At 51.0% G+C, this 27,064-nt stretch overlaps 1 protein-coding gene across 6 annotated transcripts in view; it reads left to right on the top strand.

Moving 5' to 3' along the window:
- Positions 1 to 27,064, top strand: part of HRH2 (histamine receptor H2) — a 49,073-nt gene that overhangs the window by 6,089 nt on the left and 15,920 nt on the right. For 2 of the 6 annotated variants that reach the window (XR_014058496.1, XR_014058497.1), the window contains exons 2-3: positions 18,576 to 20,178; positions 26,804 to 26,937. Coding sequence is in view for 2 of the 6 variants with exons in the window: in XM_081506124.1 (XP_081362250.1) it covers positions 19,103 to 20,178 (1,076 nt within the window). In the remaining 4 variants the exon portion in view is untranslated. Of the gene's footprint in view, positions 1 to 18,575; positions 20,179 to 21,448; positions 21,986 to 26,803; positions 26,938 to 27,064 lie in introns of all 6 variants that reach the window. The other 4 variants (XM_081506124.1, XM_081506125.1, XR_014058495.1 and 1 more) reach the window with 3 other exon arrangements.

The raw sequence follows: 27,064 nt of genomic DNA, 5'->3' as shown, positions 1-27,064 counted from the left end.
AGAAGAGTGTGGACTTAGCCCCATAGGCCGCAGGACCCAGGCAGAGATTGGAGGCTGAGGATAGAGGCCATCAGGTTGCACTTTTGAAAAGTGCCCTTTCCCCAGACAGCACAGAGGCCAAGGTGCTGGGGAGAGAAGGGGAGACCAGGCACCCCGTCTGGATACCCTTGCTCTTTCCAGATGAGCAGAGATGAAGGCGGAGCACTGCCGCTGGAGGGAAGGGGACAGAGTCTAAAGCTGTTTGGCAGACAGAAGCCCCTGAAGGAGATCGTGGAGTCTAAATAATGAATGACACGGGAAATGCCAAGGCCAGCCTCCCAGGCTGCTGTGACGGGGAGGCATGGGAGCTGTGGGAGCTGGCCCGTGAGGGTGGCGTTTTCCTGGTGGCTGAGACACGACCATAGAGGCAGCAGTAGAGGGGGTCCAGACCGAGGGATTGGGCTGTGCAAAGGCACAGAGGTGTGAGACTGTCGAGAGTGAAAGGAAGGGTGAAGACTTCTGAGTGATAAGTGGGGAGGGGAAACTGAGGCTGGGGAGGGCAGAAGGGGCAGAGACTCTGGCCTCTGAAGGCCACAGGAGTCCTGGCTATGGCACGACTGCGCATCCCTTCCAGACGCAGAACACTCACTACCCCAGAGAAAGCCCATTGCTAGACTCAATCACCCCTCTTCTGGACTCCGTACCACACTCCCAGGGCAGAGATGGGTAAATGTCAGACCCCCACCCCCCCACCTCGAACACTGACTGATGGATTTGGTCTAGGGCAGAATTTGCAAAGCCGTATGAAAGGCAAGAAGGTGGTTAGAAAAACAACCAGATCCTGGGGGCCGACCTTGCTCTCTGAGAGCACCAGGAATGTGCCAAGGTCATAGACGCCTGCTGGTGGAGGACTTTCGCAGGAAACTATAAGATTTTTTCTTTTAAGCCATTATTTTAAAATGAGATTTCATTGAAAAGTTTGGGTCTTTTATTTATTTTTTTCAAAGACTGTATATATTTTCAGATCTTCCTTCCTTCCTTTCTTTCTTTTTAAATATTTATTTATTTATTTGGCTACTCCAGATCTTAGTTGCAGCGCACAGGATCTTCAATCTTTACTTCTAGGCCTGTGGCATCTAGTTCCCTGGCCAAGGACTGAACCCAGCCCCCCTGCATTTAGTGGTAAAGAACCCATCTGCCAATGCGGGAGATGTAAGAGACACAGGTTCAACCCCAGGGTGGGGAAGATCCCCTGGAGGAGGGCATGGCAACCCACTCCAGTATTCTCGCTTGGAGAGCCCCATGGACAGAGGAGCCTGGTGGGCTACAGTCCTTGGGGCTGCAAAGAGTTGGACGCTGAAGCGACTTAGCATGCACGTACCCTTGCCTTAGGAGCACGGAGTCTTAGCACTGGCCCACCAGGAAGTCGCCTAGATGTTTTATTTTAAAGCCAGAAGTACTCGCTTAAGGGCTTCCCTGATAGTTCAGTTGGTAAAGAATCTGCCTGCAATGCAGGAGGCCTGGGTTTGGCCCCTGGATTGGGAAGATCCCCTGGAGAAGGGAAAGGCTACCCACTCCAGTATTCTGGCTGGAGAATTCCATGGACTCTATAGTCTATGGGGTCACAAAGAGTTGGACAACTGAGCAACTTTCACTCACTCACTTAAACATCATATTTCCAGTTTCTCCTGAAGAATGTGGTGATCGCGTGGCACCGGGCTCTTACTGACCACAGTGGCCCAACCTCTGGCCCAAGTCCCGATCCAATCTCTGGGTCACCATGCTTGTACCCCCCATATCCCGGAGGATGTAGACTGTTCACACACAGCCTGCCTGGGTCCTAGGCCCTCGGACCTAGGAGGTCTGACCAGCCTCCTAGTTTTCTCTGCCCTAGTACCTTTCCCTTGCCCTACATTCCCTGACAGGTCCTGGGAGCATCATTGTCATGGTAAAAGTAGGGCTGGCAGAGAGAGAGTGGGTCTGGGATCTTATTTGGCTTTTTGGAAAGCCCTGCAATCCACAGGGCCTGTCAGTCACAGCACACACTGGATCCACAGGGCCTGTCAGTCACAGCAGACACTGGTGGACTCGGTCCAGTAAGACCCCAGCTGACTTGATTCACCCCTGAGTGTCCCTTGGACTGCGAGGAGATCCAACCAGTCTCTCCTAAAGGAAATCAGTCCTGAATATTCATTGGTAGGACTGATGCTGAAGCTGAAACTCCAATACTTTGGCCACCTGATGCGAAGAGCTGACTCATTTGAAAAGACCCTGATGCTGGGAAAGATTGAGGGCAGGAGGAGAAGGGGACGACAGAGGAGGAGATGGTTGGATGGCATCACCGACTCAATGGACATGGGTTTTGGTGGACTCCGGGAGTTGGTGATGGACAGGGAGGCCTGGCGTGCTGCAGTTCGTGGCGTCACAAAGAGTCGGACATGACTGAGCGACTGAACTGAACTGATTCCCAGTAAGGATTCCTTTGTTTCAGTAGCACCCTTCCCCCATTTGGGAAAATACTGCCTTTTTCTAAAGGTTTATTATATAGCTAGGACTTTTTCTTCTTACTTTTTCATTAAATAAAACACTGATATGGCTCAGAAGTACAATATACAAAGGTGTGTGCATGCTTAGTCACTCGGTCGTGTCCAGTTTTTTGCATTGCCATGAACTGCAGCCCTCCAGGCTCCTCTGTCCAGGGGATTCTCCAGGGATGAATACTGGAATAGGTTGCCATGCTGTCTTCCAGGGGATCTTCCCAACCCAGGGATCGATACCAACTGAGCCACCAGGGAAGCCCATAAAAAGGTACATGATATAATATTCAAAGGCCCTGTCTACCTTGCCCAAAGAGGGGGTCAATTTTATTTTGTTGCAATGTATCTTTTCAGATTTTCTTCATGCAAAAACATATACACTTCATATATAAACACATGCATGTGTACTAAGTCACCTCAGTCGTGTCTGACACTTTGCGATGCTATGGACTGTAGCCTGCCAGGCTTTTCTGTCCATGGGATTCTCTAGGCAAGAATACTAGAGTGGGTTGTCATGCTCTCCTCCAGGGGATCTTCCCGACCCAGAGACTGAACCCATGTCTCTTCCATCTCCTGCATTGGCTGGTGGGTTCTTTACTGCCATCGCCACCTGGGAAGCACCATATATAAACACATGTTTACATATATATGTATGTATTCTCATCTTTGACATAAGGAGAATATATTAGACACACTTCTGCATCTTCATGTTGCTTTTTAGTCCCAGTAGGATCAATTCTCAATGTAGAAGATTTTGAATAAGGAGATGTAGAAAAAAAAAACAGTAACAAATCATTGTATCACCATCCAAAGAAAGCCACTATTACCATCCAGCCTGCCCTTCTAGACATAAACTTCATTTGTTGTGTTTCTCCCCAGCCAGTTAACAGGGTAGGAGTTCATAGTTGCAGTCATCATCTGTATACAATCTGATTCCTGCTGTTTTACTACATAAATATAAGCATTTCTTCTTATTTCATAGTTTCCAAAAGGTGATAGCAAAAGCTCTAGTAATTCCATTAGGACATAATTTACGCCACTGTTCTTCCAGTTTTGAACATATAAATGTCATTTGCAGTATCACCTCTCATAAATAATACAGTTAAGCCTACAGTTTTGTGTGTATTTGGAATTGTGTTGAGTGAGCATCTTCAGAAAGCCTGCATCCGGAGTAGAAGCCAAGCAGCAGTGATTTGGTCCCCAGGGCTGGGGGCTGGGGGCGTGTAGCTGAGGGGAGGGTATGGGGGGCCTTGGGGGAGAAGGGGCCTGGAGGCCAGCAGGCAGCTGGAGGGACGCGGGCTCTGGTCCTGGCCTTGTGCCGAGTGTTTGGGCATCTGTAGAGCACTCCTTGCGCTCAGCACTTAGTAGTCTCTGGAGCTTCACACACGTTTGCCCAGCTACTCCTCACAACAGTCAGATAACGGGAAGGTTCCTGTTATTTCCATTGTGCCAGGTGAAGAATCTGAGGTGGGAGAATCCAAGTCCCTGCTCCTTATGGCCGCATAAAGAGGCGGTGGGGCCAGAATGTGGCCCAGGTCACTGGTCCTGGGGGCCCCTTGCTCTTAACCCCCCACAAGCCACTCTACACCCTTGTGTGTTTGGGACTAGTGTCCCCGTTTTGCAGAAAGGGAAACTGAGGCTCAAGGCAAAGCTGCCTGGCTAACAGTTCCTCCCTGGCAAGTAGCAGAGCTGGGATTTGAACCTGTGGCAGCTGCTGGGAAAGACCTTATTTTTCTCAGGGCTGAGATGGGGAAAGGTGAGAGGCGGGCTGGAAGGAGAAGCCTTCTGACCCACACACGGTCCCAGCCAGCCTTGGAGAGTATGCAGCCCTGCCCAAGAGCTGCCCCTGTGCTCAGATCTTCCAGATGAAGACGTGTTTACCTGGGTGCCTTCTCTTGTAGAAGGGCGGGCAGGAAGACCAGAGAATGGCCATGGGGCAGGGAGAGACATTTACCAAGGAGCCACTGCGTCTCTAACGTCCCGTTACCTTCACATTTCTTCTTGCCAGCATCGCATGCTGTGGTTTTATGCTCATTTACAGATGGGAAAACTGAGCCTCCAACAGGTTCCCGGTTCCTCTCCACTACACAGCATTAGCTTCCTGGGTTGAGCAAAAGACTCCAGTGTGGCCGGTGGCCCTGAGCGGCCTGGGGTGGACTTGGATGGTCAGTTGTCTCAGATAACAACAATCATCCCATCACATGGTGAATAGGTTGGCTTTTAGTTCTCCTTCAGACTTTCTTCTTTATGCAAAGAAAGTTATCAGTTAGGTGCTAATGTGTCTTTAACACCTTTGTAGCAGAGCCTTTATAACTAGGAGTGGGTTAGGCTGGCTTTTCAGGCAGCAGCAGCTACATGGAATTTCATAAAATCAGCTCTATTTCCACTGCCTTTGTTTGCAGGGTAGCCTGTTTGAGGAAAGTGATCCCGGTGATTATTGTAATAATAAGACAAAATTCCTTTTGTAATTCATTCCATCACTTTAAAGAAAAATGTTAAGTACAAAATAGAACTGGTGTATTTTGTGAGTTTGGCAAAATCATGGAGTTGGTCCATGAATGCATGAGGTTGGGGAACACAGGAGGCTTCAGACAGGATATGCTGTTTGCAACTGGAAACCGAGAGGGCTCTTCCCTCCTCTGGCCAGCTGCGTGACCTCAGCCCAGGCATTCGGCCTCTCCGAGCCATCTTGGCAAAGTGTAGTAATAGCGACTGCCCTGGCAGCTGCACAGGGAGTTCTCCTGCAGGACTCACTCTGAAGTATGGCACGTGGAGGGTGTGGAAAGTGGGGGAGGGCAGAGAGGACTACCTAAGATAACCAGTGAGTGAATGTTCCTGGCAAACATTCGCTGTTTGCTGTGGATATCTTTAAGGTGACCCAGTGAGCTGCAGGACCTTCGCCCTCTGAGAGCAGGCTATATACCCTGCTGGGAGGGCAGTGCCTTGCTGAAGTGAGGTGGGGGTGGAACAGGGAGGAAGGGACATGCGTGCTGGTGAGGGCGGGTCTGGTGCCCAGCTCCACTGTCACCGCTGGTGCTGATGCCCGTCGTGGTGATGTGACAGTGGTGCTGGTGAGGGCGGTACTGGCAGTGACAAGGGCCGTGAGGTGTTCAGTTGGAGGGCCTGAGGACTTTTGTATCACAGAGAAGCAACAACACAGGAGCTCTGTGAGGCTGTCCAGGAAAAGGGACTTAGATTAGTTCTCTGGGGCCTCATAGCCTTTCAGGAACCTACAAAAATGTCTGCAAACACATACACACACACACACACACAAATACCAGATCTAAAATGCAAAAAAAAAAAACCCCACCAAATTACAAATAATAATTGTTTAATTGACAATTTATGACAGCTAGTCAGTGGCAGCTCTTTATACTAAACAGCTAAATATAAATCCTATTTTCTATGGAATGTGTTCTAGGAATATTGTAATGCATTTGGTATGCAATATGGGGGTATGCTTTCAAATGAAAGAGTATGTAGGATTCTATAAGGATTTTTAAATGGCCATGATTGACTGGCAAATAATTTATAAGCTAGTAAGCCCCCATCACCAGAGCTATGCAAGGCCACTGGGGATGATTGCCTCTCTGGGATGCTATAGAAGGGGTTCCTGAGCACCAGATGACCACTGAGTGTTGTTTCTACCCAGAGCCCTCTTATTTTAATTAGTCTGGGAGTTTGTGATTCTTTCCCTCCCATCCCCTCCAGACATGCACGCACATCAAATTGCTACAAGAAACTTTTAAGATATTCTAAGCCCATCTTCCCTCTTTTCTGCTGAGGAAACTGGTGGCGTAAAACCTGTGGGAGGTAACAGAGCAAGTCAGAGTCACACCAGGGTCTCAAACTCAGGTTCCAAATTCCCTACCCAGAGCCCTCTCCACCCAGCCTCTGCACCCCACAGAGTTTTGTCCTGGGTGGCAGAGATTTGGGTCCCCCTGCAAACACTGGCAATCCAGGGTATCATCTCCCCCAGAAGAATCAAGGTAGAATTTTCATTTGGCCCCATCGAATCCCTGTCTTGGAAAGTACCCCCACCCAGATCTTCCCCACACTTATTACCACAAGTCTGGTCATGGGCTTTGATCGGGTTACAAAGCACCATAAACCTCAAGTTCCTCATCTATAAAGTGGAGATAAATAATGGTGTCCATGTAAGAAGGCTGTTGCAGAGAGATTAGATGGGGTAAAGTATGTAAATATCAGTTCTTAGACCATTGCCTACACTTTCAAAGCACCCCATAAATGGGGTATTATCTTGCAATGATGGCTGCTTTCAGTATGCATCAGTCAACCCAATAAATATGAATTGAGCCCCCTTAAGTGCCTGTCAGGGGGCAAAAAATTGATCCTGGCCTTCATGATGCCTATTTTCTATTCAGGAGAGAGATACAGTGAACAAATAGGGAAAAAAAGAAAAAAGTGCCAAAAAAATTGGCTCTCTCTGTGGAGAGCCAAATGGAGGGGATAAGGTGAGGGTCCAAGGAGCTGCTGCTGCTCCAGGGGTCAAGAAGGATGCCCTCCACAGAACTGATATTTGAGCCAAGATGCCAGTGTCCACATCAGCAGCAGATCAAGGCAGAGGCCTGAGGAGGGATTGTGCACGTCCAAGGCTCCAGGGCAGGGTCAGAGTGGCCGGGTACCCAGTGAGTCCTGAGGACGAGGAAGGAGGTCAGAGAGATGGGGCACGGATCCTGGGGGTGGTGGTCTTGTGAGCCAAGGAACGTGTATAAGGGACAGTGTGGGTGAGACAGGAGCAGGAGGGCAGTGCTGGAGACTAAAGGGAGGAGCAGAGATGCCTGTTGACAACTGTCAGAAAAGTCCAGACGAGAGATGGTGCTGGCTGGGACTCGGGCCAGGATGGCAGCAACCAAAGAAAGTAGCCTCATTCAAGACGTGTGCATTTCAGAGGGAAAGTCTATCGACTTTGCTGATGGGTTGAATGTTGGGGATGAAGGAAAGACTGTGGTCCAGGATGATGCTTGAATATGTAGCCTGAGCCCCGAGGTGGATGAAGGGGAAACATAAGCTATGAAAGAGACTCAGAGATCCTCCTTCCCTTTGTGTCCCCAATGTCCAGAATAGGCAAACTCTATGGAGCCTGAAAGCAAGTCGGTGGTTGCTGGGAACCGGAGACAGGGAGTGATTGCTTAACAGGTGTAGGTTCCCTTCAGGGTGATGACCATGTGTGAAAACCAAGTAAAGATGGGATAGTTACACAACATCATGAATGGACTGAATACTATTGAACTGTGCACTTTGATCTTATGTGCCTTTCACCTAAATTGGAAAAAAAGGAAGAAATAGAGATGCTCCTAAACAACAATGACCAAGGGAATTTGTTGTCACTCGATGTGGCTTCAGCTTCCCACATCATCCGTTATCAGAGGCCAGGCAGATGACCTGGGTCTCTCACTGAAAAGAAAACACCTCAGCAAGAAATGGTCACACAACTAGTCTAACTGGTCACACAAGTGGGCTAAATGAACTGAATTATGTGCATGTCTTAGTTGGTGGGGGGACGATGGTGGTTGGCGATGGACACTCAGAGACAATGGAGTTAGACCTGGTTCAAAGCCCATTGCCTGCCTCTTTACCAGGTGTGGACCTTTGGACAAGTGACTTAACATCTGAACCTGAGTTTCACAATCTGTCAAATGGAACTAATAATACTCTGTGCCTCACAGAGATATTTGGGGCTTCCCAGGTGGTGCAGTGGTAAAGAATCTGCCTGCCAAGGCAGGAGACGCTAGAGATGCGGGTTCACTCCCTGGGTTGGGGAGATCCCTGGGAGTAGGAAATGGCAACCCACTCCAGAGTTCTTGCCTGGAGAATCCCATGTACAGAGGAGCCTGGCGGGCTACAGTCCATAGTCCAAGGGGTTGCAGAGTCGGATATGACTGAGCTCTGCAGAGCAGCCCAGAGATACTAAGCTACCTGTGGGTGCTCAGCAGATGGAAGAGGTCAGTGTTATGGCTTCCAGCCCAGGTCATCTTGCCACACTGTGATGCCTGAATGATGATGTTCATCATAGGAAAATGTCCGCTTTGCTGCACCATGCCTTTCTGGGCTGGTAGACACACATGTGTGGGGCTCTTCTTTGGCTATGCCAACAGCAGCGGTTACAGAACCTGCCCCAAATTCCAGACAATATTTGGGTCCGTTCACCTCTCAGCCTGTGCAGAGGGGCACTCTCCCCCATCGAGGGGGCTGCAGTGTTTGGGACAAGATGGGGTTGAGAGCAGAAGTGAAAACAATCCCAGCTTCGGATCCCTGTCAGCTCAGAAGACACAAAAGGGTGGAACCAAAAACTCCGACCACCAGGAGCCCAAGGCATTTCTCTCTAACGAACAATCTCAACCAGAAATCATTTACTTTCGTAAGAGGCTTTTACCCAACATCAAGCCCACTGTGGGGAAGGAGTTAGAAATCTACAACCATGAAGATCAAAGACAGCAAAAGAGGAAGTATCTTCAGCTGCAGATGCCCAAGGAACTCACACCATCTCTTTGGAAAGCCTGAAGGGCGTAGTTTCTTTCTCTGTAGGAAAGGTGGAATAATAGCAACTGAGAACCAGGATTATGGAGTCAGACAGACGGGGGTTCAAATTCTGACTTTTCAACTTGGTGATATTGAGACTTTGGGCAACCTCACTTTACTGAACCTGGGTTTCTGCATTTTTAAAATGAGGAAAAGACCTCTTGCCACAGGATGTTGTGGTAAAGCGTGAGTGAGAGGATGTTCAGAGAGCAGATAGACCTAGGCGTGTTGTGAACCAAGCATCCGACGTATGTTCATTGGTCAGAAGTGCATCATTGACAGCTGACTGGGATCAAGAGGGTGGTGTCCCACATGCCACCAGTTCTCTAAGCAATCTCGGACCTGTTGGTTGAACCTCCAGGGCTGGCCTGCTGCCTTTAGAACTAAATGCAAACTCCTCAGCACTTCCTGCACAGCTACATTTCTGCTCCCCACCCTGAGAATTGGCTGGAAAGGTTGACAGAGGCCAGATCATGCAGGGCTAGGGCCGGGCAGGCATTGTCATCTTTATGCAAATGATAGGAGAAGCAATTGGAGGGGCTGGGCCTGATCAGTCCTATGCAGTGACTGCGGGAAGAGCGGTCCCTGAGGGTGAGCTTGGAGCAGAGGACTTATTAGTAAAGGGCCTTGATTGACTAGTCAGTCAGTTCAGTAGCTCAATCGTGTCTGACTCTTTACAACCCCATGGACTACAGCAGGCCAGGCCTCCCTGTCCATCACCAACTCCAGGAGTTTACTCAAACTCATATCCATCACATCGGTGATGCCATCCAGCCATCTCATCCTCTGTCATCCCCTTCTCCGCCTGCCCTCAATCTTTCCCAGCATCAGGGTCTTTTCCAGTGAGTTGGCTCTTTGCATCAGGTGGCCAAAGTATTGGAGCTTCAGCTTCAGCATCAGTCCAACTAATGAATATCTCAGGTTGGTTTCCTTTAAGGTTGACTGGTTTGATCTTCTTGCTGTCCAAGGGATTCTTAAGAATCTTCTTCAGCACCACAATTTGAAATCATCAGTTCTTTGGTGCTCAGCCTTCTTCATGGTCCAACTCTCACATCCATACGTAACTACTGGAAAAACCATAGCATTGATTATGGTAAAAAGATTCCCAAGGTCCCAAGGGACATATGGTGAAGGAAGTCTTTCCCCCACCCTTGGCTCAGCCCCCATCAACCTCCCTGGAAGCAGTCAGTCCCTTTTCACATGTGCCCTGCCTGGACTAGTCTGCGTGTCAGTGCAAGAGCACGAGAGCAGGCACACGTGCCCCCTTTGGCATGTCACACTCTACACATGCGGAAAACATTCCACATCAGCCCAAACGCCTGTGACAGTCCTTTATTTAAGTTTAATTTTTTTATTGAAATACAGTTGATATATGATACTATGTAAGTTACAGGCATACAATATAGTAAACCGTAACATTTACAATATATCCTTGTAGCTTATTTATCCATAATAGTTTGTACTTCTTAATCCACTACTTTTATATTGTCCCCCCCTCCCATCCTTCTCCCTACTAGTAACCACTAGTTTGTTCTCTGTATCTGTGAGTCTGCTTCTTTTTTGGAAAACAGCAAGGAAGTTTCTGAAAAAACTAGAATTAGAGTTCCCATATGACCTAGCAATTTCACTCTTGGGTATATATCTGGAAAAAAAACCCCACCAATTTGAAAAGAAACATTCACTCCAATGTTCATAGCAGCATTATTTACAGTCGCCAAGGGATGGAAGCAACCTGAGTGTCTATCACAGGTGAATGGATAAAAAAGGTGTGGTGCATATATACCATGGAATAGTATTCCACCATAACCAAGAATGAAATATTGACATTTATGGCAACATGGATGAACTTAGAGGGTATTATGCTGAAGTGAAGTAAGTCAGACACAGACAAACAAATACTGTATGATATCACTTATATGTGGAATCTAAAAAATATGAGAAACTGGTACAATTGATTCTTTTGATGATTGCATTGCATGCTGTCACAGGGACTTGAACACCACTTCCAGGTCATATGATGAATTCCTCAAAGTGCAACTGCTGGGTCAGTTGTCTGTTTTTAGCATTCATGGGGTTTTCCAGGCCCCATAAGATGTTGCCTTCTGCACACACACACAGCTGTCACCTGCCACCACCCACAGCATCACCCACAGCATCCTCCCAGGTCCCACAGCCCCCTGCTGCTCCCTACCCTCCATGGCCCCCGCCCCCATCGCGAGGCAGTGTCTGAACTGCTGGAGGCTGGACCCACCTCACCCTTTGGGTGCGCCCCCGGGCCCTGCCCTGCATCCCAGTCTCCCAGTGATGGAGTCCCAGAGCTCTATCAGCCTTTCTGAAGTGGCATGGACCCTGCCACCTGGCCTCCAGTCACGCTGCTCAGCTCCTTTATTCTGCGGCCACCGTGGGACTTGGAAGACCCGTCTTCCCTCCTTCAAGAATGTGAGTCATGCTGCTGATATAACTTCCACTTCTCAGGCCCCTCTGGGACTCCTGGGCGGGCAGCGCTCTTAGGGGAGCTGACCCTGGGGCCACTCTCTGATGCCAGCAGCACCAGGAACCTAGAACATTCGAAATGGCGAAGTGACGGGGCAATGTTCTGGGACATTATCGCTCATAAAGATGAGGAACTGCCTGCCAGGGACCCAGTGACCCCTGCGTCTCATTACCAGCCATGATAACTGGGAGCAGCCAGCAGGGCCCAGTGAGGCCTCCCTGCCACCCTGCGGCCACTCCCCGCCCCCCTGATGTCCCCGCAGGACTGCTGGACGTAAAGCCACCTCTGGCCTTCCAGTCGCGTCATCCTCCACTCACACCCCGCCCCCCCACCCCTAAGGGTTCCTATGGTTCTGCAAACATCCCCGACTCGCTGCCTCCCAGTGTTTGTAGGAGCTGTCCTCTGTTTGGAGCCCACTTGTCCCCTGTTTTCACTGAGTGACCCTTTTCCTTTCTGTTCGATCTCAAATCCCATATCCTCCAGACCAGGACGGGTCCCTCCACTGTGTATCACTGTGGCTCCTTGTGCTTAGTCGCTCAGTCGTGTCCAACTCTTTTCGACCCCATGGACTGTAGCCCGCCAGGCTCCTCTGTCCATGGGGATTCTCCAGGCAAGAATACTGGAGTGGGTAACCTATCCCTTCTCCAGCAGATCTTCCCAACCCAGAAATCGAACCGGGGTCTCCTGCATTGCAGGGGGATTCTTTACCAGCTGAGCTACTAGGGAAGCCTGTAGCTTCTTACACTCCCCCTTTATAGAACTGTCAACATACTGCAGTTGAGTCAGCAGCTCTGCTGTGAGTTACTTCATATTTGCACCCCCCAACCACCACCACGCAGTCGTAGAAGCTCCAAGATTTGTCTCCCATGTTCACCGCTGTCTCCTGGCACCCAGCACACTTTCTACCCTGGGATCCACTCCCTACATATATAGAGCATGTGTGAATGCAGTTTCCTGGCTATGGGGCTTTCGACAATAATAAAAGGCAACATTTTTTATTATGAAGTATTATTCTTATACTATTATTATGTTTAATGTAACCTGCCATATGCCAGGCACAAAGTGTTTTACATACCTTTGCTCTCTGCATTTTCACAACCACCAAGTGAAGAATGACATATCATTACCCCCATTTTATAAAAGAGAAAACTAAGGCTCAGAGAGGTTGCGGTCATGCCCAGGGTCACCAAGCTCTTAAATGACAGTACTGAGATTAAAACCCAGATTCATCCAATGTCAAAGTCCTTGTCTTTCAGCCCCTGGGTGTCCTTTCACTTGTAGGCGTGTCAATTTTTGCACAATAAGGATCAAATGACCTACTCCACAAACTTGCCCACTGGCTCCCCCAGAAGGTGCCTAGCAAACAATGGTTGCCTGCTGAATATCATTTTCTTTTCCTATTGTAAAAGATTGCTTGGAGAATTGGATTCATCTTCCAGGTTGAGTGAGAAACCCAAAGGAACTTTAATTGATTCCCCCAAATTGCTAGCTACTCCCCCGGTGGTTTGCCTGGGGGTTTAGGTACTTAAACTGCAAAAGGGGAGCTTCATTTCACCTCTTAGTGAAAAGGGAAAGAAAAGTGTTGGACTCAAGTTTGCTAAAACTTGATGGGAGGCGACCCCAGCCCCTAGACTAGTTAACCTTCTAGATGGCCTCGCTCCTCTGTTGGCAAATAGAACAGACCATCAGTGGCATCTCTTGCAGGATTTTGTGGGTGGGAAGCAGTGAGAGGGGAGTTGGGGCATTAGGCAGACTGGTGGGCCTTTGGGCTGTACCTCTGCTGGGGAGGTGACCTTCAACACTTCAAGCCCCCATTTTCTTTGCAGTCACAGGAGAGGATTGAGGAGGGTCATGGTGTTTCAGATTCCACCCACCACAATGCATTCCTCTGAGAAGGCAATGGCAACCCAGTCCAGTACTCTTGTCTGGAAAATCCCATGGATGGAGGAGCCTGGTGGGCTGCAGTCCATGGGGTCTCGAAGAGTTGGACATCACTGAGCGACTTCACTTTCACTTTTCACTTTCATGCATTGGAGAAGGAAATGGCAACCCACTCCAGTGTTCTTGCCTGGAGAATCCCAGGGACGGGGGAGCCTGGTGAGCTGCCGTCTATGGGGTCTCACAGAGTCGGACACAACTGAAGCGACTTAGCAGCAGCAGCAGCAACGCATTCCTAGTGAGACACACTTTGATGAGGAATCACCAAGGACCACATCCAGAGGAGAATTTTCCAAGGGCCCTGGAAACTCAGATTTCTACTCAGTGGAAAGTTAAAGAACCTCTCTCTCCTGTGCATCCTCTACCTATCTCTACCAGAAGTGGGTATAAATGTGAAGCAGAAGTGAGAGAAGATGGAGCAGGTACCTCTGGAAGACTCTGAAAGACTTCCTGGAGGAGGTGACAGAGACAGCCAGGTCTTCAGGGAAGAGTGAGAGTTCCCCAGGCATGGAAGGGAAGAGGGGCATTTCAGGCAGTGGGAATAGCATGTGCAAAAGCACAGAGTCATAATGGGCCTAGGACTTTTAAAATCAGAAGGAATTAAATGCCACCAGAGCTATTTCTCCAAGTGTTGTCCAACTAAAGGGCACCGGGCAGGTAGGAGCTAAAGCTAAAGAGAAAAGACAAAACCAGGTCACGCAGAACCTTGAACGTCACATCGAAGATCTATCTATACTTAGAGACGACCGAGGCTGGTCATGGGAGGTGATCAAAGCAGATTTCCCCGTGCAGAGCCCAGCACAGTGGGTTTAATACACATCTGTGAGCTCACTGAGTGCCTTTAGCACACTCAGCTGTGGCTGCTCTTGAAGGCTAATTGGCCACCGTGGCCTCGCAGAGGTGCTCCATGTGATGAATCAGACTCTGAGCAGGGCACTGCTTTTTGTTATGGCTGCATTTGCCAGGTGACAACTGAAGGTCAGAAACCTCCCCGGAGGGCAGTAAGGGGCACAGCAACCCATGAGTAAATTCTTCAGAAAGTGATTTTTTCAGAGGCTCTTAAGGTGAAAAATGAGACAACAAAAGAGGAAGCAGTGTGACACATACAACTGCAATATCTGTGGTCAGCCTGCAAGACCGGGACGGAAAGTGGCTGAAGCCAGTTTTAGTGAAAATTCCATATCATTTTCACACACACACACTCACTCTGTGTACCCTGGGCCTCTCCCTTAGACAACAAGAAATGCTTGCTTGTTGGCTGGCTGGCTGGCTGGAAAGACAGATGGATAGGTGGATGGAAGCTGGAGACAGGTGGTCTAGATCCAGGCCCTGCTTGCAGACAGACACTGAACCATATTAACAAAGCCAGGCACCAACAGTATGAAGTGAAAGTAAAAGTGTTAGTCACTCAGTTGAGTCTGACTCTTTGCAACTCCATGGACTATAGCCCTCCAGGCTCTGTCCGTGGAATTCTCCAGGCAAGAATCCTGGAGTAGAGTGCCATTCCCTTCTCCAAGAGATCTTCCCGACCCAGGGATCCAACTGGGTCTCCTGCATTGCAGGCAGATTCTTTACCTTCTGAGCCACTATTACTCGGTACAAAGTACAGGAAAGGGTGCCCCTGCCTGCAGGCTTCAGGAAGACAGAGGTACAGGGATCCCCCTGCTTTTTGAAAGTTTGCTTTACCTCACTTCTCTTTCACGAAAGACCTACATTAGTACCTGTTTTGTACCGAAAGAAATCCAAGGAGGATTTTTGCTTTTACGAAAAAAAAAAAGGTGAAAAGCAAAAATAACATTCAGGTTTGTTTTGCAGTGAGCTGTTATAGAGGCAGTCTGCATGCACCACCCCCCCTCACAAGCTCCTTCCCTGGGAGCCACATTCAGCATCTCAGCATCAAGCTGTGAACTGTATCTGAGCATCTGTGCTTTATCTTGATTTATTTTGTGCGTCCGTTAGCAAGATGGGTCCTAAGATAACGTCTTCTTCACTTTACACCATGTTGGCTTTCGAAAGATTTCAAAACAACAGCATGCTTTCAGATGGTGCGGGAGGGCGTGGGGACTTGTGTTTGAGCTAGGCCTTGAAAAGGGTGTCGTTGACTGAAGACAAGGAAGAACAGGATTCTGAGTGAAGAAGACAGCAGAGGCAAATTCAGGAGGAAAGAGACTGGGTGCATTTGGGCGAAAGTCAGGGTGCCTGGATGGCAGAGTGAGGGCGACAACTACAGGACTATCTGCTGAGATCCACTTAGAAGGACAAGCTGAAGTCTGTGCAAGAGTGGGCCTGAAGGCAGCTGGAGGGATGTGAGCTGAGTCTGAATCCAGGCTCTCCTGCCACTTACTAGGGGTGTGACACCACTGGGCCTCTCTGAGCCTCGCTCTGTACAACTGTTAAATAGCAACAGTGATTCCCCTCGTGGGCAGCCATTGTGAGGCCGAGGTCTTTCGTTTACTATGCGTGAAATCACCTTGCCCAGGACTCTGCTGTAGTGCAGATGCTCCATCTTGGGTTGACCCATTCCCCTGCTAATAGACGCTCAGATCATCTCCCATCATTTGCCACTTGCAAGCCTGCTAACGCAGACCTCCTTGCTCATGGCTCTTCTCATGATGGTGGTGGTTATTGCCACAGCCTAGGTTCCCAATAGAATGAGTTAGATCTAAGTGATCTAGAAGGGTGTCCACTATATAATAGAGATTTTGAAAGAAACAAGGAAAGGAAGTATCAGAACAGCGTCCTATATGTGTCTGGTACAGGCAGAACCTCGGAGAAAGAATGGATGGTCTCCGTAAGACCAAACAGTCAGCAAAGGTCACCTTCCCAGTGTGAGGGCTTGGGTATGCAATGATTCAAACAGTTGGCCCTTCCTGTATACCTCAGAGCCCTTGGTTTACTGCAATAAGCAACGTCATCGCTTTTAAAGTTTGAAAGGAAGGTTCAAGAAAGTGTTTTTTATATTAGCTGTGATGGTAACAACGATGGTGATCATGAAGACAGTGATCTTGGGGTCGTGACCCCAAGGGCCATGACCCTCTAGGGCCATCATTCTACCCACAAAGCTCCACACAAAAGCTCCTGCCTCCACGAAGGTCACTGGAAACTTCTGGAACTCCGGCTGTAAAACAGAAACACAACCAAAGTGGCTGTTGTGTGAAACTCCTTGAACTCCATGAAGAAAGGAACCAGCCCTTGCTTTGTGGTGGCTGTGGCCATGGCCCCAGCACCTCAAACAACACTGGGCACGTTGTAGGTTCTGAAAGAAATATTTGCTGAAAAGAGCAGAGAGAGGGAGGCGACAGAAGGAAGGAGGAAGGGAGGGAAAGAAGAATTAATTTTTAATGATATGAGAGGCCGGTTTATTCAGATTTGAAAGTCTTCAAACGTTAACTAAAACATCAGTTCAAAATACCTAAACCTGGCTATTAAGGAAACTCAGAGGAAATTTTGATCAGAAATAAAGGTTCTCAAAAAAAACCAAACAAACCCAAAACAGTCTTGCTGCTACACCCTCCAAAGTTAATTAAGTGTGGCAGTAACAGCCATACTGTTTGGGCTATTTATGTAACGGAAAGATCTTCTAAAAATAATACTTGGAGGCCCAGCCTGCTAGGCTAGGTGGCTGAGCCAGCTGGAGTGGCAGAAGGTGACCAGGAGCCTGATCCCTACACCGACACAGTGGCTGCGATTAAACGATACCTCTCTTATTCAGATTGCAAATCCACTCCAGGCCAAGAGCCTGGGAGAGACTTCGTTTATGTCAGATGGCGTTGAGCTCCTTTCTGAGAGGAATTCCGCTACCAACTTGATTTTCTGCACGCTCCCAGACCTCAGGAGACTGCTGCTGGCTGTTCTCTGGAAAACCAGGATCTGCTTGAGAGAAAGGGTCCAGGAATCAAACAGGGCCTTAGCTTGTTTTGCATGGATCAGAATCATATAATATCACCACTAAGAAGGAATTTAACCTGATATTTAACCAAAAGAATCACGGTGTGTGCAGGTATTCCATTGAAGCGAAGTTTGATGTGAGACCAGAGGTAGAAAGGAAGGAGGGATGGAGGGAGGAAGGAAGAAACTAGAAACCACCAAAACACCTATGTTAGAGTGATGATAAGCAAACCACCGCCAGCCACCCCACGGACTGCTATGCAGAATACCTGTGTCAGAGTGACGACACACAAACCACAGCCAGCCACCCCACGGACTGTTAGGCAGCCATTTGAAAGACTGAGCGAGTTCTGCACCCGCTGACCTGGAAAGTGAGGTTTAGAGAGATCTCCAGAGCAGGTGTGGGGCTGCAGTTGGCGGACCAGGACAGCAGGCTAGATCTGGTCCTCTCTGTGGTTTTGTGCATCACGTGAACTAAGAATAGCAATTTTACATTTTTTGCCCAGAAATTGCTTTAAAGAGTTTGAGAAAAATTCAAGAGAAGATTTTGCAACACATGAAAACAATGTGATGTTCACATTTCTGTGTCCATAGTAAAGTCCAGGATCACTCATTGTTGGAGGTGCCTTCACACGAAATAGAGTTAAGTAAATTGCGGCAGAGAGCTTGCAGGACACAAAGCAGAACATATTCACTAGCTGGCCCTTTCCTGAAAAAGCTGGTTGGCTTCTTGTTCAGAGTCTGGTGATGTTTTATAAAGCTAGAGTGTAGAACACTGTTCTCAGCCCTTGAGCAGAGTCAGTGTATTAACGCTGGCTATTTTTTTCATTCATTTTATCATTTATCCATCATGGGCGTAATGCCTCCCGGTGGAGCCAGGCCCCGGGAATCAGCGGTGACCAAGCAGACACAGCGCCCGTTTTCTCAGAGCATAGAGTCTGTGTCTAGAATCTCTAATGAACAGTATAAATGTGAGTCCGTTCTACTGCATCACACGTGATGACTTGATGCTCAGCCCCTCGCATCCCATCTCCCTTCCTCCTCTCATTGTGTATCCTGATTGCCTTGGTCCCTTCTAAGGAGAGATGCTGGACTGGCCTTCTGGTATCTTGAAGTGAGGTCAAGATCTCATTTTGAATTGGCTCATTCTCTCGGTCTGGTTCAACATGCTCAAAACTCCATCTTTGTGTTTCTAGCTCACGCGCTCCAGTGGACCCTCCAGGGCGAGGCAGCCGTGCAGGACCCCCATCACGTGGATGGGGGCAGCCGTTCGCCATGGAGAAGGCTGCAGCCATAGCTCCACATGAAACCTCCCCAATAAAACCAAAGCCACCTCCAGACTCATGCCCCAGTGCCTCAGTCTCCACACAAAAGCCGGAGGGTGGAGGTGCGTTCAGTCCTGGGAGGAAGCCAGCTCTGTCAGAGGCGATTTGAGGACTGCGGTTTGAACCAGGAACCTCGCTTCGAGAACTAGACGTCCGTCATCCTCCTTCCTACTCATGCCCCGCACCTTCTTGGAGATCATTTTATTTATTTCTAGAATAAATAAATAAGCACTAGCTCGGTCCCTGGAGCCTCCCCACGTTTGGATACTTCTCTTGGCTCTGGTGGGCAGCCTGGAGCCCAGCGGTGGACATAATTGATCTGCTGGGGAGCTGGAAGAGGAGCACCGCGGGCCCGGGGCGGGGCAGCGAACCCAGGGGAAGAGCTGTAGGGACCCAGGATGGCGTCCAATGGCACGGCCTCTTCCTCTTGTCTGGACCCCACTGCGCTCAAGGTCACCGTCACCTTAGTCCTCACGCTCCTCATTCTCATCACCATCGCCGGCAATGTGGTTGTCTGCCTGGCGGTGGGCTTGAACCGCCGGCTCCGCAGCCTGACCAACTGCTTCATTGTGTCCTTGGCCATCACTGATCTGCTCCTCGGCCTCCTGGTGCTGCCCTTCTCTGCCTTCTACCAGCTGTCCTGCCAGTGGAGCTTCGGCAAGGTCTTCTGCAACATCTATACCAGCCTGGATGTCATGCTCTGCACGGCCTCCATCCTCAACCTTTTCATGATCAGCCTCGATAGGTACTGCGCCGTCATGGACCCCCTGCGCTACCCCGTGCTGGTCACCCCAGTCCGGGTCGCCATCTCCCTGGTCTCAATTTGGGTCATCTCCATCACCCTGTCCTTCCTGTCGATCCACCTGGAATGGAACAGCAGGCCTGAGAACCACAGTGACAGTCACACCATCCCCGAGTGCAAAGTCCAGGTCAACTTGGTATACGGTCTGGTGGACGGGCTGGTCACCTTCTACCTGCCGCTGCTTGTCATGTGCGTGACGTACTACCGCATCTTCAGGATCGCCCGGGAACAGGCCAGGCGGATCCACAACGTCGGCCCGTGGAGGGCAGCCACGCTCAGGGAGCACAAAGCCACGGTGACCCTGGCTGCCGTCATGGGGGCCTTCATCATCTGCTGGTTCCCCTACTTCACCGTGTTTGTTTACCGGGGGCTGCAAGGGGACGGCGCTGTCAACAAGACTGTCGAAGACGTGGTTCTATGGCTGGGCTATGCCAACTCGGCCCTGAACCCCGTCCTGTACGCCGCGCTCAACAGAGACTTCCGCACGGCCTACCAGCAGCTCTTCCACTGCAGCCCCGCAGGCCACGACGCCCACAGAACTTCTCTGGGGTCCAACAGCTCTCAGCTGATGAGGCATCCGAGCCGGGGACCCAGGTGGCCGGAAGAGAGGCCCCTGAGGCTCCAGGTGTGGCGTGGGACTGAGGTCACGGCCCCCCGGGGAGCCACAGACAGGTAACTCCCCTGGCAGTTTGCGTGCGGGACAGAGCGGTGGAGGGGAGGGTCTCCCTCACGGTGACAGCCATTCACCAGGTGCTGCTTCGGCTGCTGTGTGCTGGGAAGTCTTCATGAGCACTTTGCAAGCCTTGTGTTGTTCCATCCTCCCGAACCCCCCCTGAGGTAGAACTTTTGACCTCCGTTTTCAAAAAGAGTAAGTCAGATCTCAGAGAACTTCACCAGGGTGCCACACAGAGCTGGCATCTGCATAGAGCACCCCTAACTCAGAACTGGTGGGCCCTCTCTTCTAGCTACCTCGTCCTTGCAATCGGGGGTCCTAAGTGTGAGGCACAACTCTGCACACTTAGTTAGTGGTCACAGGTGTTCACTTAAATCTGCCGACAGCCCTCAAACAGCCATGCACCGTGCTGCTGCTGGGGGCTTGAATCAGAGACCCTATTCAGCCCACAGTCTTGAGCACCTGTTACACACCAGCTCTGACTTTGTGGGGTGCTCAAGCGGGAGGAGAAAGAGGCTTGGCTGGGTTGGAAAGGCACAGCCTTGAAAGCCAGGTGTGGGCATCGTAATTGTAGGTTTTAGGGGAAGATAGAAGGATTAGAAGTTAGGATGGGGGTAACCGGATCACCTCTGTGCTTTGGAGAGAGGACTCTGGTTGTCCCCTCAGACATGGACCAGAAGAATGAGATGGAGACATTGGTGAAGGGAGATGTGGGACTGCTCCATAAGAGGGAAGAGAAAAGAGCAAAATCTAGGAGGCTAGTAAAAAGTGGGCTTGGAGATCACTGGATGTCTGAGACACAGGGGATGCAAGAGAGAGGATGCCCCAAGACTCCACTCTCGAGAGGTACCCTGGCTGAAAAGATAAGGTCAGAACGAAGTTGAGATAAACTCACTTGTGACAAAGCCCCTGAGAGGTATTAAGGGAAACCTCCCCAAAGACTTGAGTGGCTCGAGGAAGCTCACACTTGGAGAGAAGGGTCACAGGTCTTGGTGAGCTCCATCTAGCTGTTGAGAGGAGTGAAGGATGCTGGTAGAACATCTGACACATACAAATGCTCAGGAAAAGTCACCCTCCATTCTCTTCCCACAGACCATGCCTTTGCCCCTCAGAATGCTGGTCTGTGTGAGTGATCCATCTATCCATCCATCCGGCCACCCATCCATCCATCCATTCATTTGCAAACATGTGTCAACTTCCCACCACGTGTCAGGAACTGTGGTGGGCAGCAGGGATGTAGAAATGACATGTTGGCATTTGTTTTGACAGACAGGTATGGAAAGTCCGCTGCACAGCCTCATCTCGGCTCTGTGCCTTGAGCACATCTCTGCCCCTCTTGGGCCTCAGTGTCCTCATCTCATGGAGATTGGGGTTTGTCCTCAAGCAGCCTGCCCTGCTCACCTCCCAGAATCACCCGAAGCACATGGGAGCCAAGGGATGCGAACAAGTTCTGTGACCCCCCTGGCAGGATACTTGTCTGCTCTCGAGCTCTGAGCACTGGACTAGAGAAAAAAGCTTGGATGCCACTGCACATCTACACCCTCTGGGAGCTGGTATTGTTGGGGACAAAATTGCCCAACTGGACTCCTTGGCCTGTGTCCCTCTGGCCCTTGCAGCAACTGGGTGTGGAGTGTCCCCCCTTCAATATGGATCCCAGGCCCTCTCCCTTCCCCCTGCTATCTTGCCAGAACAAGCTTCATTGCTTCTGCATCCAGCCTCCTCCAGGCCTCCCAGCCTCTAGATTCTCCCTCTCCAATCCATCCTCCAAGCCACCCAAAGACATCTCTCCAAAGGGCAGATCAAGAGGTCTGACAATAGATGAGATGACCCTGTCCTTCCACACTGCTTCATTCAGGAAAAGCAGTCTCAAGTACAAAGCTAATTTAATTCACAGAGCAAAGGACAAAGGACAGAATGTACACTCGGGAAAAAGCCGTTGACACGGTTCAGTCTGGTCATCATTCCACTTGCTCCTGCACTAACCAGTGGGACCCGGGTTAATAGGCTGCCTTGACCCCCAGATCCTTAGGGAGACAGCCAGTAAGCACCCACTGGCAGTGACCAGCCCTCATCAAACACCCGTTAGGTGCCAGTTTTACCTTGGCCATTATTTCTGTGTATTGATCTTTCTGTGACAGCATCTTGTCCCCACCCCTCCCAGGTGCTGGGGAGCAAAGGGAGATAAAGCCAGTCCCCCACTGATGCTACTACCCTCGCCACCTGTAGCTATTCATGATCTGGTTGAGGAACAGATGCCATGGTTCAGCGCTGCATGAAGACTTGAAATCCAGTGTGCAGGACACCCAGAGGAGGCAGTGATGGCCCAGAGAGCCTGGGAGCAGCCCTCCAAGCTGAGCCCTACATGCAGATGGGAACGGCCCTCCGGGTGGTGGCGCCGGGGCCCCGTTAGACTCAGGGCTGCAGCTCGTTCTCTGTACCGCCCTGTGAAGTAGATGTTCAGCTTCCACGTTACCGATGGGGGGAGCGAGGCTCAGAGAAGTGACTTGTTCAGGGAACTCAAGCTAGTGACGCAGCCAAAGCCAAGGTCTCAGCAGAAGCAGACATAGCAGCCCCATTACTGAGTGTCCTCTGGGTGCCCGGCATGCGGCGGGCAGTGAGTGTCCACCTCCTCTTCCGATCATCACCACCACCCTGGCCGCCAAGGCCAACTGAGAGACCGTGCCTGCCTGGGTCACATGCAGCTGCCGCGGGGCAGAGGGGTCCAGCAGAGGAGGTAGTGAGCCGGCTGGAGGGCCTCGTATATGGTTGTGGGAGTGGGAGTTCAGGAAGCCAGGGACAGCTAGAGGTTGCATTTCCAGTGGAGGCTGCCAGGGTGACTGGGGACTTGTGTGACCCTTCGTAAGATTGGCTCCCAGCTTCCCTGATGACCGATAGTATGTCCTTTCTGCTCCCCATTTGGGTGCAAAACCCAGCTTTGACCTGGCAGAGAACGCTTATCACCGCCAAAGGGCCAAGTACCCTTGGTTGGCGGTGGTGGAGGTTGGGATGGGGGGGCAGGCAGGGGCAGGCAGGGGCGTGGCACAGTCAGCCAAGGGGAGTCTCCAGGAGAGAGTGGCTGAGCTGGACGGTCCTCCCCTCCCTGAGGCCGACCAGCAGCCTCCTCCCCAGCAGCATGCTCTGTCTGCCCTTTCCTGACCCCAGGTGGCCACGTTCACCTCGCCCCTCATCACCTCTCCCCATCTTTGATCCCCGGTCCCCAGCCTCACCCCCTCTGTTCCACTGACCCTGCTCAGTAAACCCCACTGCTTCCACTGGAAACAGGCCTGGGTTAGCTCCCAAGGTAGGGCTGCTGTAACAAATGACTGTGAACTTGGTGACTGGAAACAACACAGATTTCTTCTCTGATAGTTCAGGAGACCAGGAGACTGAGATCAAGGTGTGGGTGGGGTGGATTTCTTCCAGAGCCTTCAGGGGAGAATCCTTCTCCTTGCCTTTTCTGGCTTCTGGGGGCCGCTGAGCTCCTTGGCTTGTGGCCCCTTCTTCACGACACTCTGACCTCTTGCCTCCATGGCCACATCTCGGTCTCCTCTTCTCTGTCTGCCTCCTTCCTTTAATAAGAGAAGTTGTGATTACATTTAGGGCCCCCTGGCATAACCCAGGATAACTTCCCCATCCTAATGTCCTTAACTTGATCACATATGCAAAGTCTTTGCCACATGACATTCTCAGGTTCCACCATGAGGATGTAGACCTCTGGGGGCCCATGGGCAGCTGTCAGAAGTCCCAGCTCCCTGACTTAGCATGAGGATTAGAGGCCCTTCATGATTTACCCCTGACCACCTCCTGACAGCATCCCCAGGCCCACAGCCACCCTCCAGCCCCTTCTGCCCTCACCAAAGCAAACCACTCTATGAGTTCATTCACACACACTCACTGAGAATTTGCTGCATGCCAGCACTGTTTGAGGGTGTCGCACTGAGCCAGGCAGAGGCCCTTGTCCCAGAGGGATGTTATTCTGGGGCAGTGTCTCTCTGAATGTGGGCCCTCAGCCAGGGGCAGGCTTCCAGGAGCAACGTAGTCGACATTGGCCACACTGTCTCATCCGGGCAGAGCTAGGATTCCAGCCCAAACCCCTCTGACCCCAAAGCCAGGCTCTTTTCATGGTAAAATGCTGAATGGACTTGAGTTCAGCCCAGACTCGGTGCTAGTTCCATAGACAGCAGATGGGAAAACTAAGGCCCAGGGACGCAAGCAACCTGAGGCCCAGGGCAAGTTAGGGGAGAGGCTGGAAGGAGACCCTGCTTCTCTGAATCCCTGCGCAGGGCTCTAGAGTCCTTCCCCGTACACTCAGCCACCCTGTGCTGCCTCCCAAGGCAGGCTCAGAGTATCTGTGTCTCTCTAGGGACGGGGTCCTCCACCTCCTTGTAGGGTCCCTGTGCCCACTGCCATCCTGCCCGAGGCCCAGAGGCAGGAGTCAGAACTCAGGAAGGAGAAGAGGCACAAAGGGAGGCAGGGAGCCCCTCTGGCCCTGTGGCCAGCCCTCTCCCCTCACAGGCCTCTGCCTCCCATCCGCCCTCCTTCCTTTTGCTGCTAGCGAGAATGTTTCCTCAGAGGGGACGACCTTTGGCTCTGCCCCTGGGTGCTCTTGGAATGCAACACCAAGTCCTCATCCTGACCCACGAGGCCCTACCCTGCCGACTCTCCCCACTCCCTGCCTCCTCCTCTGCACCCCTCAGTTCTGTCCCCAAGCCATGCGTCCCCCTAGCCCAGGACAGCTTCTCAGCCCTCTTGGCACATCCTATCTATTCGGTGTCTGCTCCCCTAGACTGTAAGCCCCCTGAGGGCAGGCCCACATCTGTGTTGGTTCCTGCCTAACACCTAGCACTGGGCCTGGCACAGTTTGCCCGGTAGTGTTTGTTGAATGAATAAGTGTATGAGTGAATGCGTAAATGTCTTGTCCTAGGTCCGCAGGAGCCCAGAGAGGTGACTAACACCACCCTTGCTTAAGAGATCAGGGAAGCCAAGCTCAGAGAGAAGTTCCTGGAAGCGAGTGGGAACTCGGAAATCCCTGCTTCCCTTTTTTTACTCTGATATCACTAAAGGCGTCAGCAACAGGTCTGACTGGGGGATCCACAGCCTGCTGTGAATCACAAAGTCACCCCACACGCCTTCCAGGAATGTTGAAAGGATCCCGGAAATGGGGTGGGAATCCAGAGTTTGGACAACCTGGATGTGGTCCATTGTGTCTCCACGCTGCTATGTCCCAGTTTGACCTGAGGTTGGGAGCCGGGGGAGGGCGGAGCTGGCTTTATCTTCTGCTCCAAGTCCAGTCTGGTCTGGCAGAGGAGGCTGGGATCCCCTTAGCCATAAAAAGTTTGCATGACTGATGCATACACGCTTCTTCTTAAAAAGGAGCTTTGCTCAGAAAGGAAGCATTGCATAATTTACCCCAAACTTGTCCACTCATATCATTTGGGTTCTGAAATAGACTAACCTTCGGCACGTTGATTCCAGTATTTCTTTAAGGGCCTTTCCGAACTCTTGGCACAGGTGCCCAGAACAGCTGGTATCCTGCACCCCGCTCCCCATCCCCTCCCAACTCCCACCCCGCCATGCCAAAGGGCCTCCCTGCCCCCTGCCCTGGAGCCCTGCTGTCAGCTGCCTTGTCACCCCTGCCCTCTACGCCTGGCTGTCACACCGCAAGGCTATTGGGGTGTCTTCCTGCCTCGGGGTGGAACTTAGGGAACCTGATAGGAGCCCTGGTCCCCCCTAGTTAGGGGTTGGGTGATGTTAGACAAGTCACGGACAGTCTGAGCTGTGGTTTCCTTACCTGTAAAACTATGACTGTTATCAGACCTACTCTGCAGAATTGGGAGAGTAAAATGGAATCAAGGATGCCGGCATTTAGCACAGTTCCTGGCACGTGGCAGATGCTCTAACAGACATGAGTTTTCCTTGTTGGCCATCCATCTCTCTTTTTCTTTCTCCTCATTTTGTCTCTTTTCTGTCATTTTCTAGCTTTCTTTTATATAACACTTTTGTTGAGATGTACTTCACTTACTGTAGGATTCACTCATTTCAAGCATACACTTCACTGGCTTTGAGTCAATTCACAGAGTTATGCCGCCATCGCCACAGTCAATTTTAGCACATTTTCATGACCCCAGAGAAACTCTGGAGCCTTTAGCTATCAGCCTCCCCACCCCTGCGCTTCCCACCCAGGCACGGATGTACTTTCTGTGTCTATAGACATGCCTGTTGTGGGCATTTCAGATGATCCATGGTCTTCCGCGCCTGGCTGCTTCACATAGCGGGTGCTGGTGAGGTGCTTTCTGCATCTTCTGTCTTTTCTGACCTCCTTTCCTTTTCCCCTTTTGCTCTGTGCTTTCTTTTCCTCCCATCCCCCACTCCCTCCGTGTCCAGGGTCCCGTCTCTCCTTCACCGAGTGCTCGGGCTTCCTGGCCGCTCCTGGTCGTTCACGGCCCTGGGGGTGGGGCTCCGGGTATGAGGCTACCTCCTGGACCGCGTGGTGGCCTGCGTCCCCTCTCTTGCCTGAGTGAGCTGGGAAGGCCCTGCTCAGGCCTAGGGGTGTCTGTCCTGCTACACAGCAGAGCAGATGGGCTGCACCAAGTCATTAATCCTTTTCATCTTCTGTCTCTTCAGAGAGTTTGGGGAGTGAGACCCCCTCCCAGCCCTGGAGTCAGGGGAAGGAGAGCAGAGGGAAAGGAGGTGGGAAGCCTTTTACAGCCTCAAAAGTCAAGGAGAATAAACCGTGGCCCCCAGGAGTCACTTGAAAGGTAGAGAACCCCTCCTTTCCCACCCTCTGGGGACGGCGCCTTTGAAGCAGGCTGGAGGCCCCAGCGGTGCCCGGCCACCCGCCCTCCCTCCTGCTGGCTTGGCACAGGCCCCCGCCCCTGCCCTTTC

This window comes from Giraffa tippelskirchi, chromosome 7 (genome assembly GCF_054371585.1).
Source record: "Giraffa tippelskirchi isolate mGirTip1 chromosome 7, T2T-mGirTip1v1.2.pri, whole genome shotgun sequence".
NCBI lineage: Eukaryota > Metazoa > Chordata > Mammalia > Artiodactyla > Giraffidae > Giraffa > Giraffa tippelskirchi.
This window is presented reverse-complemented; position numbering and strand designations above follow the sequence as displayed.